The 12380-nt window shown below is 37.1% G+C and overlaps 2 protein-coding genes across 2 annotated transcripts in view; both read right to left on the reverse strand.

Annotated features, from left to right (window-relative positions):
- Positions 1 to 293: 293 nt before the first annotated feature.
- eif2ak2 (eukaryotic translation initiation factor 2-alpha kinase 2) overlaps positions 294 to 12380 on the reverse strand; it is a 30769-nt gene continuing 18682 nt past the window's right edge. Inside the window, exons 15-19 of the mRNA XM_067609699.1 lie at positions 2477 to 2681; positions 2246 to 2389; positions 1978 to 2079; positions 1698 to 1760; positions 294 to 1430 (exon numbers count right to left, since the gene is read on the reverse strand). Of these exons, the coding sequence (XP_067465800.1) occupies positions 1293 to 1430; positions 1698 to 1760; positions 1978 to 2079; positions 2246 to 2389; positions 2477 to 2681 (652 nt within the window). The 3' untranslated portion in view covers positions 294 to 1292. The remainder of the gene's footprint in view (positions 1431 to 1697; positions 1761 to 1977; positions 2080 to 2245; positions 2390 to 2476; positions 2682 to 12380) is intronic.
- Positions 3007 to 10706, reverse strand: LOC137196811 (interferon-induced, double-stranded RNA-activated protein kinase-like). Its single transcript, XM_067609702.1, has 9 exons — positions 10409 to 10706; positions 9087 to 9219; positions 8787 to 8935; positions 8601 to 8691; positions 4093 to 4160; positions 3939 to 4020; positions 3426 to 3569; positions 3256 to 3332; positions 3007 to 3129 (listed from the first exon to the last, which is right to left on the reverse strand). Exons 1-7 carry the CDS (start codon positions 10513 to 10515, stop codon positions 3555 to 3557), a joined length of 645 nt encoding a protein of 214 aa, XP_067465803.1. The 5' UTR covers positions 10516 to 10706; the 3' UTR covers positions 3007 to 3129; positions 3256 to 3332; positions 3426 to 3554.

Consider the following 12380-nt stretch of genomic DNA (forward strand, 5'->3'; position numbering starts at 1 on the left):
CTTTTTGTAATTGATTTTGAAGACTACGTGGACCCAAAAATGCAGATAGTACTCTGGTATTCTGGGACTGTCAGAAAATGCAAACAATATTATGTTATGAAGTACCTAATACTTGTGTTGTGCTGCATGTAAATAAGACCGGAAGCTACAGAACCCCTCACTGTAAGGGTCAAGCATTTAGACCTGTACCAGTATTTCCTTTAATTTGTCACCTGTCTGTATACAACATAAGGACTGATATCATGTCTAAGTTCAAATAAGTCACCAAGAAATCAGTTATTAAGACAAAAGTAAAGAGATTTATTGCATGTAAAGACCGAGTTTGACAACGAAAAAAAAGGAAAGACATACAATTTTTTGGTCATTTTTTGGTTTACCTTATAAACATGAGAGTTTTATAAAAATTAAGCATAAACTTCTTATATTACATAGGTGCAAGAGAAAAAAAACAAAGCAAGTGAAGGGCATGGCACTGTACATTCATCTGTCATGTCAAACAGAAATGAGGAATGTCTGTCTGCAATAATCAGGAAAATCTTAAACTCAAGAGATTAAGATAAAATGGACAGTAGAATACACAACACATTTCAGTCATTTCCAACAGGCCAACTTGCCCATACATAGTTATTTGAACAATCCCAGTAAAAGACTTGTTCAGTAAAAGCATTGGCAGGCATGTTAATTAGTGCAATTTATTGCTTTTTGATTGTCTGCAACGCCCTGAGATCCCTGCAGTAATCTAAAAATTACGATTTTTAAAAAATGCATTCAAGTATTGTAACCAATATCTTAAAAGTATAAACTTATTGAAAGACCTACAAGCAAGACTTGGACACAATCTTTATTCCTGTTTTAAAAGGAACATCACAATATTTTTGACCAAATAACTCGATATCAATATTGCAACAAAATTGTAGGGATGACTATTGGTGCATTCACAAAATATTTACACAATGAGAATTTTGATAAATAATCATTGGTAATGTGGATATAATGATTAAGTGTGTAAAAGAAAATAATAGTACAGCTAGAAGAGTCTGGTAAGTTCAGAAAATTGCATCATAATGTAATGCAGCCTGCATGTAATGCAGCCTTTAAAACCAGGAAAACAACACTTATGCCATTACAATATCCGATATCTAAGATGAAATCTAGTTTCATATCACAATATCAATATATATTGATATATTGCCCAGTCCTACTCCTTGTCAGATATTAAAACAGACCATCTTCAAAGTGCACGTATGAGATAGGATCTGAAATAGATGACCATGATTTGAGGATTTTTATCATCAGACAGTCCTGCTGCCCTGACGCATAAATCTTTTTTTGTTGAGTCTGAGAGTGATCTCTTCCAGGTCTGCCTTCAGTTTACTTGCTTCGGGTCGGCCCTCTGGATTCTCACACAGCATTGGCTTGATTATGATGCACTGCAACATAACAAAAAGAACAGCTACTAAGATCTATACTTCACTAAAATGCAACAGAACATTTTTGGACTAACAATCTGTCCTGTTGGATATTTTTCATTATTTATATGCACAAATCAACAGTCCTGTCTTGGCTCCTAATCAATGCAAACACCAGGTTGTCAACCTCCTACCTGCCCTGTTTGTGAACATTGTGAGAAAACTGGCACTCTATGGGAAAGCTGATTCATATTGCAAGTACAGTACTTTGACAAAATGTTGATGTACCTCTTCCGGAAAATTGCATGAAAACCCTTGAGGAAGTTTCTGTCTTCTGGCGTCGCCCCAAACCTGGAAATAATACAATGATAAAAGAAGAAGGTAACATGTAATTGGCCTGAAACACCTGATAAGTTACACAATAACATTCTGTTGAACTTAATTTTAAGATATCTGAGATTAATGTCTGGTGCCTTTGACATGAACTTAATAAAAAAAACATATCAGGTTATCAACTATTGATAATGACACACTAAGCATGATTTTGGATTGTGACTGAACACCTCACCTCTTCTCTTTCATGAACAGTGCCGATTCTCCAAAGCAGTTCGAAGAATATGAGTCCAATAGGAAATATATCAACCTTTCGATCGTAAGTCTGCTCACTTTTCTGTCATAACACAAGACGACAGTATTAACAAAAATCACGAGGCATGACTCTGATATATTAAACATAACCAGTTATTCTCAAAAAAAGTCTCTGTGTGTTACTTCAAACAACTCTTAAAAACAAAACTGCATTAGAATCTAAAGTTTGTCAGTTTAGACAATCTAACCTGCTCAGGAGCCATGTATGATGGGGTTCCTTTGTAAGCTGTTCTGTCAATTGGGTTTTCAGCGTCGTCATCATTCTCACCAGTGACCAGACCAAAGTCTCCAATCTTCACTTTTTTATCTTGCCCAAACATGATGTTGGCAGGCTAACCAGAGGAAAGAAACATCATGTAACATGTAAGTCCATTACAGATGTGTAGTAATAAATGATAACCTTGTCTACTTTGCCTCACCTTCAGGTCTCTGTGGATGAGTTTATTGGAGTGAATGTACTCAACTCCACTGACTATCTGTGTTGCAATAGTTAGACTGTCTTTTCTTCTCTTGGAGTCTTGCACATTCTGTGTATTCCTCTCATCTATCCACACTCTGAGTGTTTTGGTGTTGCACAGCTCCATCTGAATATAGAGGAACTTTGCAGGTGAATTACCAGTAGACCTAGGAAGGTAGGAGAAGACAAATGGTGAAATTACACACCTTCAGTTAAGTCTAAGACTTTAGAAAGAGGATGAGACGTACAGGGAAGTGCTGTAACTGTCATCTGTGCTGTCCCACTGGTATGATGAATCCTCCATCCAACATGTGTAGTATCTAACAATGTTGTCGTGATGGAGGTCTGACAATGCCCCCACCTCTCGCACAGCTTTTCTGATAAGAAAAGGACTCTTTAAATAAATCTTGTCTTTTATTGCATCTGTAACTGATTCATTATTCTATGAAACACCAATGCAAAATATGAAACATGATCAGATACTTCACTCACTCTTTGTAGGGTACGATCTTTATAGCATAATCTCTCTCCGGCAATTTTTTTTTTGCCTTGAAAACATGACCAAAGGCTCCTTTGCCGAGGCACTCTATGGAGTCAAATTCTGCTGTAAACTTACTGTTGAGAGAAAAGATGAGAGTCTTTTTTATTGTACAACAGTTGTTTTGAAATAGACATCAGACAAACTAAATGCCACAGAAAATACATGCCAATATTGCACTTAAATGTTTTACTTTTCCGTACCTGATGATCTCTGACTGGATTGATGTTTTGTCACCAGAACTGTTTTCCATATTCTTTTCTCCAGGAATCATTGCATCCTAATTGAACCAAAGAAATTATGACAGGGCTCACACTGTAGAACAAACAACTACATGATTGAAATGATTAAACTCTCCAGAAGGCTAATTTACCTCACTGCTGTTTTGACTGGCCTTTTGGATATTTGCTGCAGTTCTAACATGACAAGAAAAATGATAATGGGCAATAATGTCAGGTCAAACACTATGTATTGTAGGTTCACAGTGGGCCTAAAAGGTAACTTACCTGCTTTTGGGCTTCACATCAGAAATTTGATTTTGTAATAGGAGACAAAAATGGAAAATAAGGCCAATTAAATTTCAGTAATATTCACTATTTTTTTAGGAACCAACAAACATTGTTCTACACATTGAAGAAAGAAAGTGTTTAACCATTGATAGAAAAATGAAAATGTCTTTTTTCTAAACAATCAGTCCCATTGCATGAAAAATTCTCAAAAACTCACAGAGTTACAGATCAAGGGATTTCCCAAAGTTTACTGAAATGTTTATATTTGACTTGACAGAGTTCTTGGGAGACTTGATTTGATTAGATGCTGAGTATCGGAGGGTGGGTGTTTACTTTCAGTATCCAATAGATAGAAAATTAGAAAGACATTAACAGACCTGATCCTCTGATGAATCAATGAAAACATCTAGGTCACTTGTAGTTGATGGCACACTTTTTGATTTTGCATCAATGGACTCCCTTAAAGAACACAATGAGTGACATTAATAAAAACAGTCACATATCAGACCGTACCATCAGTCAGTGACTTACGGTGTGTTTCGTGATGTGGACAGCCTGGCTGGTGCACCATCATCGGACAAAGCTGACCCGAAAGGTACCTGAAAGCACAACGTCTTTAACTGCTATAGTGTATCATCTTTTCATAGTCATTTTTTGAGTAATTGATTGAGTTTTCAGAAAAAGAAAGAATAATAACTTAGTTTGCATATTTTATAGAAGGAATTTTGGTTTCAGCAGTTATGAGTATAGGTCTCTACAGCAAAAAAACTGATAACCCTCTTCAAGCTTTAGAAAAAGTGTGCAATGAGCACACTGACAAACTACTAAGGTGATATGTTAAAAACAACAGAAAATATCCAATACCTTGTTGTCCCAATCTGACTGTTTTTGGAGAGCAGACCAGGCCAGCTGAGCTGCAATGTTCTAGACCATCCATTAAGCCAGAAGAAACTCGCGTGTATTACTACTAAACTCAGTAGTTTCACTTAAGCATGAGATGAAACTCAGGTGCTTCTTTGAAAAAAACGCCACTGGATGCTGCTGCTGTAGCACTGCTGCCATTTTGGACTGAAAACACCATAATTCATTCAAATTCATCACATTTTACTCACTCAAAATCGGTGAATCTCACAGCATAATCAGAAGCGCAAAAGAAAAATTCTCAAAACAAGTCATCAGTAAATTGTATGACACTTATAGTATATATTAATGATGTCACCATACTAGAATTACCACTTAAGTACCACTACCCTCAATACCTGATTTGATACCATGGCAAAACCAGAAATCCCATTCAGAACACACTCCTGTATTTAAAAACTTTTTATAAACATTAGAAATTGAACAGAAACTTTATGTGTTTCATTATTTAAGCATACAGGCTGCATTACAAATTAAATATTGGCCTGTAGCCTTCAAGTACAAATCAAAGCAGCCCAAGTTATAGAGTAAATTCGATACTACTGATAACTAAAAAGGCTGGTATTAGTATCATTTTCTAAATGCTGGTATTGATTTGATATCTATGTATTAATTCTTGTGACATCCCTAATTTTATCCACTTTGTGCCCATTTGTATTTATTCTTTCCTAATTATAAGACAAGACATACCTTACACAAATTTACTACAAAAGTATCTAAACCTGCCGTAAATAAAAGACAAAACATTAAAAAAAGAAAAATAATAATAATCATCATACACACACACACACACACTCACATTATATATATATATATATATATATATATATATATATATATATATATATATATATATATATATATATATATATATATATATTTTTTTTTTTTTTTTTTTTTTTTTTTGGTTTGTTTTGTTTTGTTTTGTTTTAATTGTCAGGAGCCTACCAAGTGTACATAGTCACATCGGTATCAGGAGGTACTTTGAAGTGGACCACAGATGATCTAGGGGAAAATGGCTCTGTGCTATTTATCTATCTATTTATTTATTTATTTTAATATTGCATTAAAAGACGTTTAGACATACGTGCCATATCTGGCGATGAACAAAGAGCCAAGCAGTGATCATGTGTAGTCTCCTAATTGTAAATAAGATCTTTCATGTATTGCCATCATTATCTCCTATTTTAGTTAGACGGACCAAAGACGGACACCTTGGTCTACTCTTACTGGTTAAAATTGATCATTTCCCCAAATTGGACTAAAACAGGATATTACGGAGTTAATTTGTGATTTGATGTCTGCCCATGCTGGAATTGGCTTGACGAGAAGTAATACATGAATTGCTTTGCGAACATGACACTGGATAAATCAGTGCAACGTCTCACATACAATCAATCACGTGCATCCACAGATTTTCAAAAATTTCTGTCTGCGCTTGGTCTAACAGACCTGTACCGTGCTGTCAATCCCACATCTAAACAGTATACTTTTTATACTGGCTTCACCCACATCTTTCTCAGAGATACATAATGTTTTAATCAAACCCTGCTCTCTATCTGATCATAGCATTGTTGCAGCACGTTTCACACTTCAGGATACGCCCACCAGAGCACCACGGTGGCGGTTCAATACTTCTCTTTCTTAGAGAGAATTTAAATATCTTAATAAATATAAATGTAGGTTCTGTAGATGACCCCAGATTTGTGTGGGATGCGATTAAGGGCTGCATCAGAGACTCCTCCATCACTTATTCCTCTCATCTAAACAAAAACAGAATTAAGAAAATAACTGAGCTGGAGACTACTCTCACCCAACTAGAGGCCCAACAATAGGCCTCATACTCTGAGGCGCTACAACAAAGAATAACCATAACGAGAACTGAGTTGAATTCTCTGCTAAGACGCAGGGCAGAGTTTTTGATGCATAGGACAAGAAGGACATACTACTTTAGTGGGGCCAGGCCTAGCCACCTTCTGTCTTTGAGATTGAAAAATAATGAGAAATACTCAAATATTGGTCATAAAAACTCCTACTGGTACTTTGAGCAACCCCCGCGACATTAATACTGAATTCAAGACCTCTGGAATCCCACTTGACCCTGGCAAATGTACCCGTTTCTTTCAGGGGTTAGATCTGTCCTCCCTATCAAACGATGAAGCAGAGTTGCTCAATGCCCCTATATCCTTAGAAGAGTTAAGGATGGCTCTTGTTAGTATGAAGAAGGGTAAGTCACCAGGATGGGATGGAATTCCGCCAGAGTTATACCCCGCCTTCTGGGATGTATTGGGAAAACCGCTGCTGGAAATGATTAATGCAGCAATTGATAAGGGTGCATTCAATGGCCATAATCTCTGTACTTCCAAAACCAAAAAAAAGACCTGTCTCAATGCGGTAATTATAGACCCTTTTCTCTTTTGAATAGTGATGTTACATTATATGCCAAAGTGCTCGCAAACCGACTAAAAGTAAATCTCATAAAATTAATTCATAATGATCAGACTGGCTTTATTAAGACTCGTCAAGCATCAGACAACATGCGTCGCCTATTGCACATTATCCATTCAGCTAGCAGTATTGATTCTCCGTGCTCGGTTCTATCACTGGATGCTGAAAAAGCCTTCGATCGGCTGGAAAGGGCATATCTTTGGACTACCTTGGATAAATTTAATTTGGGTAAACAATTTATTAACATGATCAAAGTTTTATATGCAAGTCCCTCAGCAATGGTCTGAACAGGCAATATCTGCTCCACCCAATTCCCAATAAAAGTGCTTCTGCTTAATGACGACTCTTCTCTGAATCTGTCTTTGCAACAGAGACGCCTTCTATGGGCTGGCCTCACCGCAGCCAAGAAAATGTTAGCTTTGAGGTGGCAACCACCATGTGATTTACCTCAGCAACAGTGGGTCAACTCGCTTCTTGAAATCGTGCACTCGACATTTAAAATGTGGGAGGAGGCATATAGTTTAGTTAAGGAGATGATGCAGTGTGACAGACATTAATTATTATTCAATTTCTTTTTTTTTCTTTGGGGGGGGGGGTCGTCACTGGGGTAAAGGGGTGGGGGAGAGTTCGGTTATTATGACTGTTAATTGTTTATGATGACACAATTGTAACCTTTTCCATAGTAGATCTCGCAAAGTTTAAGATTGTACATATGTGACATTATGGGGGGAGTGGAAGAGAGGAGAAAACATGTTAAATGTATTATGTTTACACTAGGGCTGTAGTCAACCAAAGAAAATCTTGGTCGACTAAAATCGTACATAATCTTCAACTAATCGATTAGTCTCGCGGGGGGGGGGGGGGGCTAACCCATTGTTGCTAACTTTGGAGCTAACCCCCTTTACTTTTCCAGCATTTGGGGAAACAACAGACGTGACTTTTTTAGCATTTATTAACTGACACACTGTAGTCTGTACTGTACATTTACTGCCAGACTGAAAACTTACTACTGACCTTTTCCTCCTTTACCCCTCGCTCTTTCCCGCTCACTACGCAAACATACTCCTTAACGGAGCCACGCGACCAGTGGTTTCCCAGGCAACGACAGAGGTTGACTCACGTACCGGAACAGTGCTGCACAGAGACTCCCAAACGCTGTCGATAATATCAAATATTAAAAAATATTTTTTTTGGCCTGGTGGGGGTTCTCGTTGTGTCATTATGGAGAAACACAGATTCAGTAAACGTTCAGTACATTCAATAAACGTTGAGTACAGTTAGACCCAGCAGTCTCCATTAGTTTGGACGAGTTCAAAGTTTTGAAAACAACGGGGGTGTTTTGAATACACCCAGGTAATTTGTTAGTCTGTCCCTCCTGCCACAGGAAATAATGGATTACTCCTGGAAAGCTGTTGATGTAGCACTTTTCTCCTCATGAAAATAACACAGAGATTATTCGACCAATGAGAACTTAGTTGGACGAGAGCATATCGACCAACTAATCAACCAGTCAACAGCCCTAGTTTACACTGGTGTGATATACTGATATACAATAATATACCAAAATGGTGGAGGCTTAGCTCTGCTGCTACGTGCTGATGTTGCAATGGGACGACAAATTAGCTTTCACTTCTTATCTATGTAAGTTCTTTGGTTTTACTGCCACATACCTCCTGATATACAAGCCCAGTTGCTTCCTCCTTAGCTTCCCTCTTTGTTTTCCCAGAGGCAGCTGGGTGCTCTTTATCACCAGCCACTAACCTACAACATCGAATACCATTAAAACTTTGATTAATTACATTTTACATGATGGCTAAACAATTACAGATGAATAGGGATGCAGTGCAGAAACTTACGGAGCAGCATTGTTTAGTCTCAGTCTTGTTGACCCCACAAGCTGTAAAGGGGCCCTCTTCTGCTGACCATAATCACTGCTTCCAAAGTTTAATTTAGTGGCACATTTCGAATGAACTGGTGCAGTAGGATTTTTTGCTGCCTTTTCTGCCTGAAAGAAACATGAAGAAACACTTTTTGGCCATCACTACCATTGAGCTGTAAAAGTAGAAATAAATGCAACATGCTTTGTATATTGTCTTTCAAATTTGAACACACAATCCAACATGCACCATCTTAACAAAGACGGATAATAATCTTACCACTAGTCCCTGATTTTCCTTATCACTCAAAACTCTCAGGGCATTTTTAGCTGCATTCTGCCTGGCTTCCCATTTGTTCCTCCCCTCACCAATGGGAAAGCCTTCACCATTGACCACGGCCCTCTGGAAGAATCTGGGATGGGAAAATATATGTAAACAATGAATTTATGAGCATCACATTGATACATATATATTAATGCACATGGTTTTAGATGGAGACAATCTCATATGGATGTGATGTGTTCATAGGGTTAAATGTGTCCCAGTACTCAGCTCTGTTTGGTCATTACTGTTACATACTGTGATGGGGTCAGATTTTGTGTTTGGTTTGCAAGTTAACAATATGTGTATGTTCTGGTTATAAAATCTTATATATCTAGATACATTACAAAATAAAACTAGCAGCAAATTAATCGTTACCTTATTTATTACATTCAGGCAGGGTGACCACAGTAGTATGTATTTAGTTTTAGTTTTTATCCAGAGTAATTTCACGCAATTATTGTACTTTCTATCATGGTATTTATGAGATGTATGATGTGTAGTAATGTTGAATTATTTGATACTGTACAGCAGCCGCACTGTGTGTCCAAGGCAAATTTCCCTCTGGGACAATTAAGTCTTATCTTATTATAGGACCACGCATATCCAAGGCTGCCATGTCTTAATTCTATAGAGTGTTTTTCATTTAAAAAATCTTCTGTTTGGTTAGTATCATGATAATCCTGCAGTCCTAGGGTTAGGGTTAATCCTGTTGCGTGCTTTTGACAGCCACATGCACTAGTTATAGCACTGTATTTAAGAGATTTAAATTGTCTGTGCAGAAAGTGCACGCTGATTGGCTTCTTCTTCGCGATGGTTTCACATTTTCAAACGAGAAAGTGCATTTCCGAGTTGTGTCTAACTCGCCATCCCTGCATACATTCCTTATAATACGTTACTACCGGTAATGGAAACCGAAACTCAAAAAAGTAAAGCCAGTGCAGTTGAACCGAGTCGGTACCGGAAGCGGAAACACGGCTTATCATGCAGTGTGGCCCAATGAGCCATTACGGCCTGGTTTTGCTCAATACTTTGCACAATTGTTTGTCCGAGACGCGTTTTAATCGAGAAAAAGGGAAAAATATCACCTGTGCAGCATCAGTCAAGCTCCATTCTATAATGCACAACACATTCAGAGGGGATTTATGATGTCACTCAAACGTCAAACTATGTACACCAAGGTACAGATACTTATTTCGGCCTGTGATAACACAAACTGTTTTATGTCATTTTATGTGCAATCAACCGATAAGTGCTGTCATACAATAGTTTCAACTCACTTTTTATTGTGGTCTGGTCTGTCACAGACGACGTCCTCATATTTAACCTCCAACCGTGTTCTCGATGCATACTCGCTTAGTTTAGAAACGTACTTTTTCTTTCCCATCTCGAATCATAAAGCTATGCGTGCTTTTCACAGTAGCATGCAGTAGTTCAAGTGCTGCATCTACGATATTTAAACTTCCCTCCGTGATGACGCTGCACGCTTATGGGAGTGGTGAAGTGGCTTCTTCTTCTCCTCGATGATTTCAAACGAGAAGGCGCATTACCGCCACCAACTGTAGCTGACAGGAAAGTACATCTATGAGTCGCTGATGAACAGTGGTGGAAGAAGTACTCTGATCTTATATAGCCCTATACTTAGGGTGAATTAACTGCCAACAAATATGGGAAACCCAAGCTAAAATGCATCTGTTTTTCTGCCAAATGCTAATAATTAGGAGTGCTGTCAAATTAAACCTGGGGTGTCACGTTATTGAAATCAGAGCAATCTTCCAACAGGAAGTACTTGCTATGAAGTCTAGTCAAAGGTCAGTGATAAAGGATTTAGAGTAATTTCATGTTAAGGATATAAATCTGTCAGAAATTAAGAAATGTTGCCATTTGTTATCAGATTGTGTTTATGATATATACTGTACATGCCTCAAAACATGCTACAATATTATGAAAATATGTTTCATATTTTTTATTCCACTCAATTTTTCATTGCCCCAAATGTGGGTTGAAATGTGGGGCAGCTGGTTTTACTATTATGGGGCAGTAATATATGTTGTGAAATTGGTGAAATATGCTTATGTACATTAAATGTGTAATACCAATAGTTATTCAGTGTTATAATGCTTAATTTTAACTTATTTTTAGGTAGGTTGCAAACTATATTATAACTAATATATAATATAATACATTACTGTACTATCTGTAACTGCAAAAACATTGTAATTACTGAAAAGACCAAATGTGGGAATGCACTTGAGCGTTACTGACCGGAGAAGTTTTTATTTTATGAATTAAGGTGATTTAGACCTTTCAGCCTCCCAGTGTCTCCAGATTTCCACATTAGGAAAAACACATAATCTGGGACAATTAGCACAAGGAACACTTTTATAGTTGCAATTTCTTCTCTGAGTGTGATATTTGCATTCTCTTTTCTGATATGATTAGAAAACAACTAAAGGATTTCAGAATGGTATTGGGTGCAGATGTATTGGCTTCATATCAAAATATATATCTATGAAGTGCCTATTGCTGAAATTGTCCCACATTACCCTTATTCACCCTACCTGTTAGTATTTGGCAGTTTAATCTTTAATCAAAAACTTCAATGCAAAGACATTTATGTGTACCATTGAGTCCTAAAGCTCCCATTTTTAATAATAAAATAAACTAAAATGACTCGATAAAAGGAAAAAAATGCAAAATATAAGTAACTAGCTGTCAAACAAATACAGGTTAATACAAAAGTACAATATTTCCCTCTTGAAATACAAAGTAGCATAAAATGGAAATACTTATGTATACTAAAATTATAATTTCTAATAGTAGACTATGAAGTGTATGCCTGAAAGCCAATTCATGTCAAAAATCACAGGTATGAGTTACTGCTAGAAAACATTTTTACAATATATGTACATTGTACATTTTTAATTCATGTTACATGTGTAACCGTCTCATTCCTACTGCAAGCAAATTTAAGTATTTCTTGGGGTAAAAATTGAGTGACAATTGTTGGGTAAATGTCTAGTTTCTGGCATTGTCCCAGATCTGGTACCCCTTCTATCACTGGCATGCAACATGTAATTGGTCTACCGCGAAGTGGTACTTTGCAATTTATTTTATTTAAGATTAAAGGTCTGCTCCACCAAAAATCTAACTTTAAAGTATCAAATAATCATCCCATGTAGTCTCCAAAAGGCTCTTAAAGGTTTGTAGAGAACATTATAGCTACCATGAATTCCAAAACTGACCCAGGAT

Source organism: Thunnus thynnus, chromosome 14, assembly GCF_963924715.1.
Source record: "Thunnus thynnus chromosome 14, fThuThy2.1, whole genome shotgun sequence".
NCBI classification, from domain to species: domain Eukaryota; kingdom Metazoa; phylum Chordata; class Actinopteri; order Scombriformes; family Scombridae; genus Thunnus; species Thunnus thynnus.

Bases quoted from the DNA above. Each gene is read 5' to 3' on its own strand.
- LOC137196811 (XM_067609702.1), bottom strand. From the start codon at position 10,515: ATGGGAAAGAAAAAGTACGTTTCTAAACTAAGCGAGTATGCATCGAGA. The intron at 8,936-9,086 runs GTAAGATTATTA...TGTTTCTTTCAG, and splicing joins AGGAAAATCAGGGACTAGTG to GCAGAAAAGGCAGCAAAAAA. The intron at 4,161-8,600 runs GTATGTGGCAGT...TTGTGCTTTCAG, and splicing joins CTGGGCTTGTATATCAGGAG to GTACCTTTCGGGTCAGCTTT.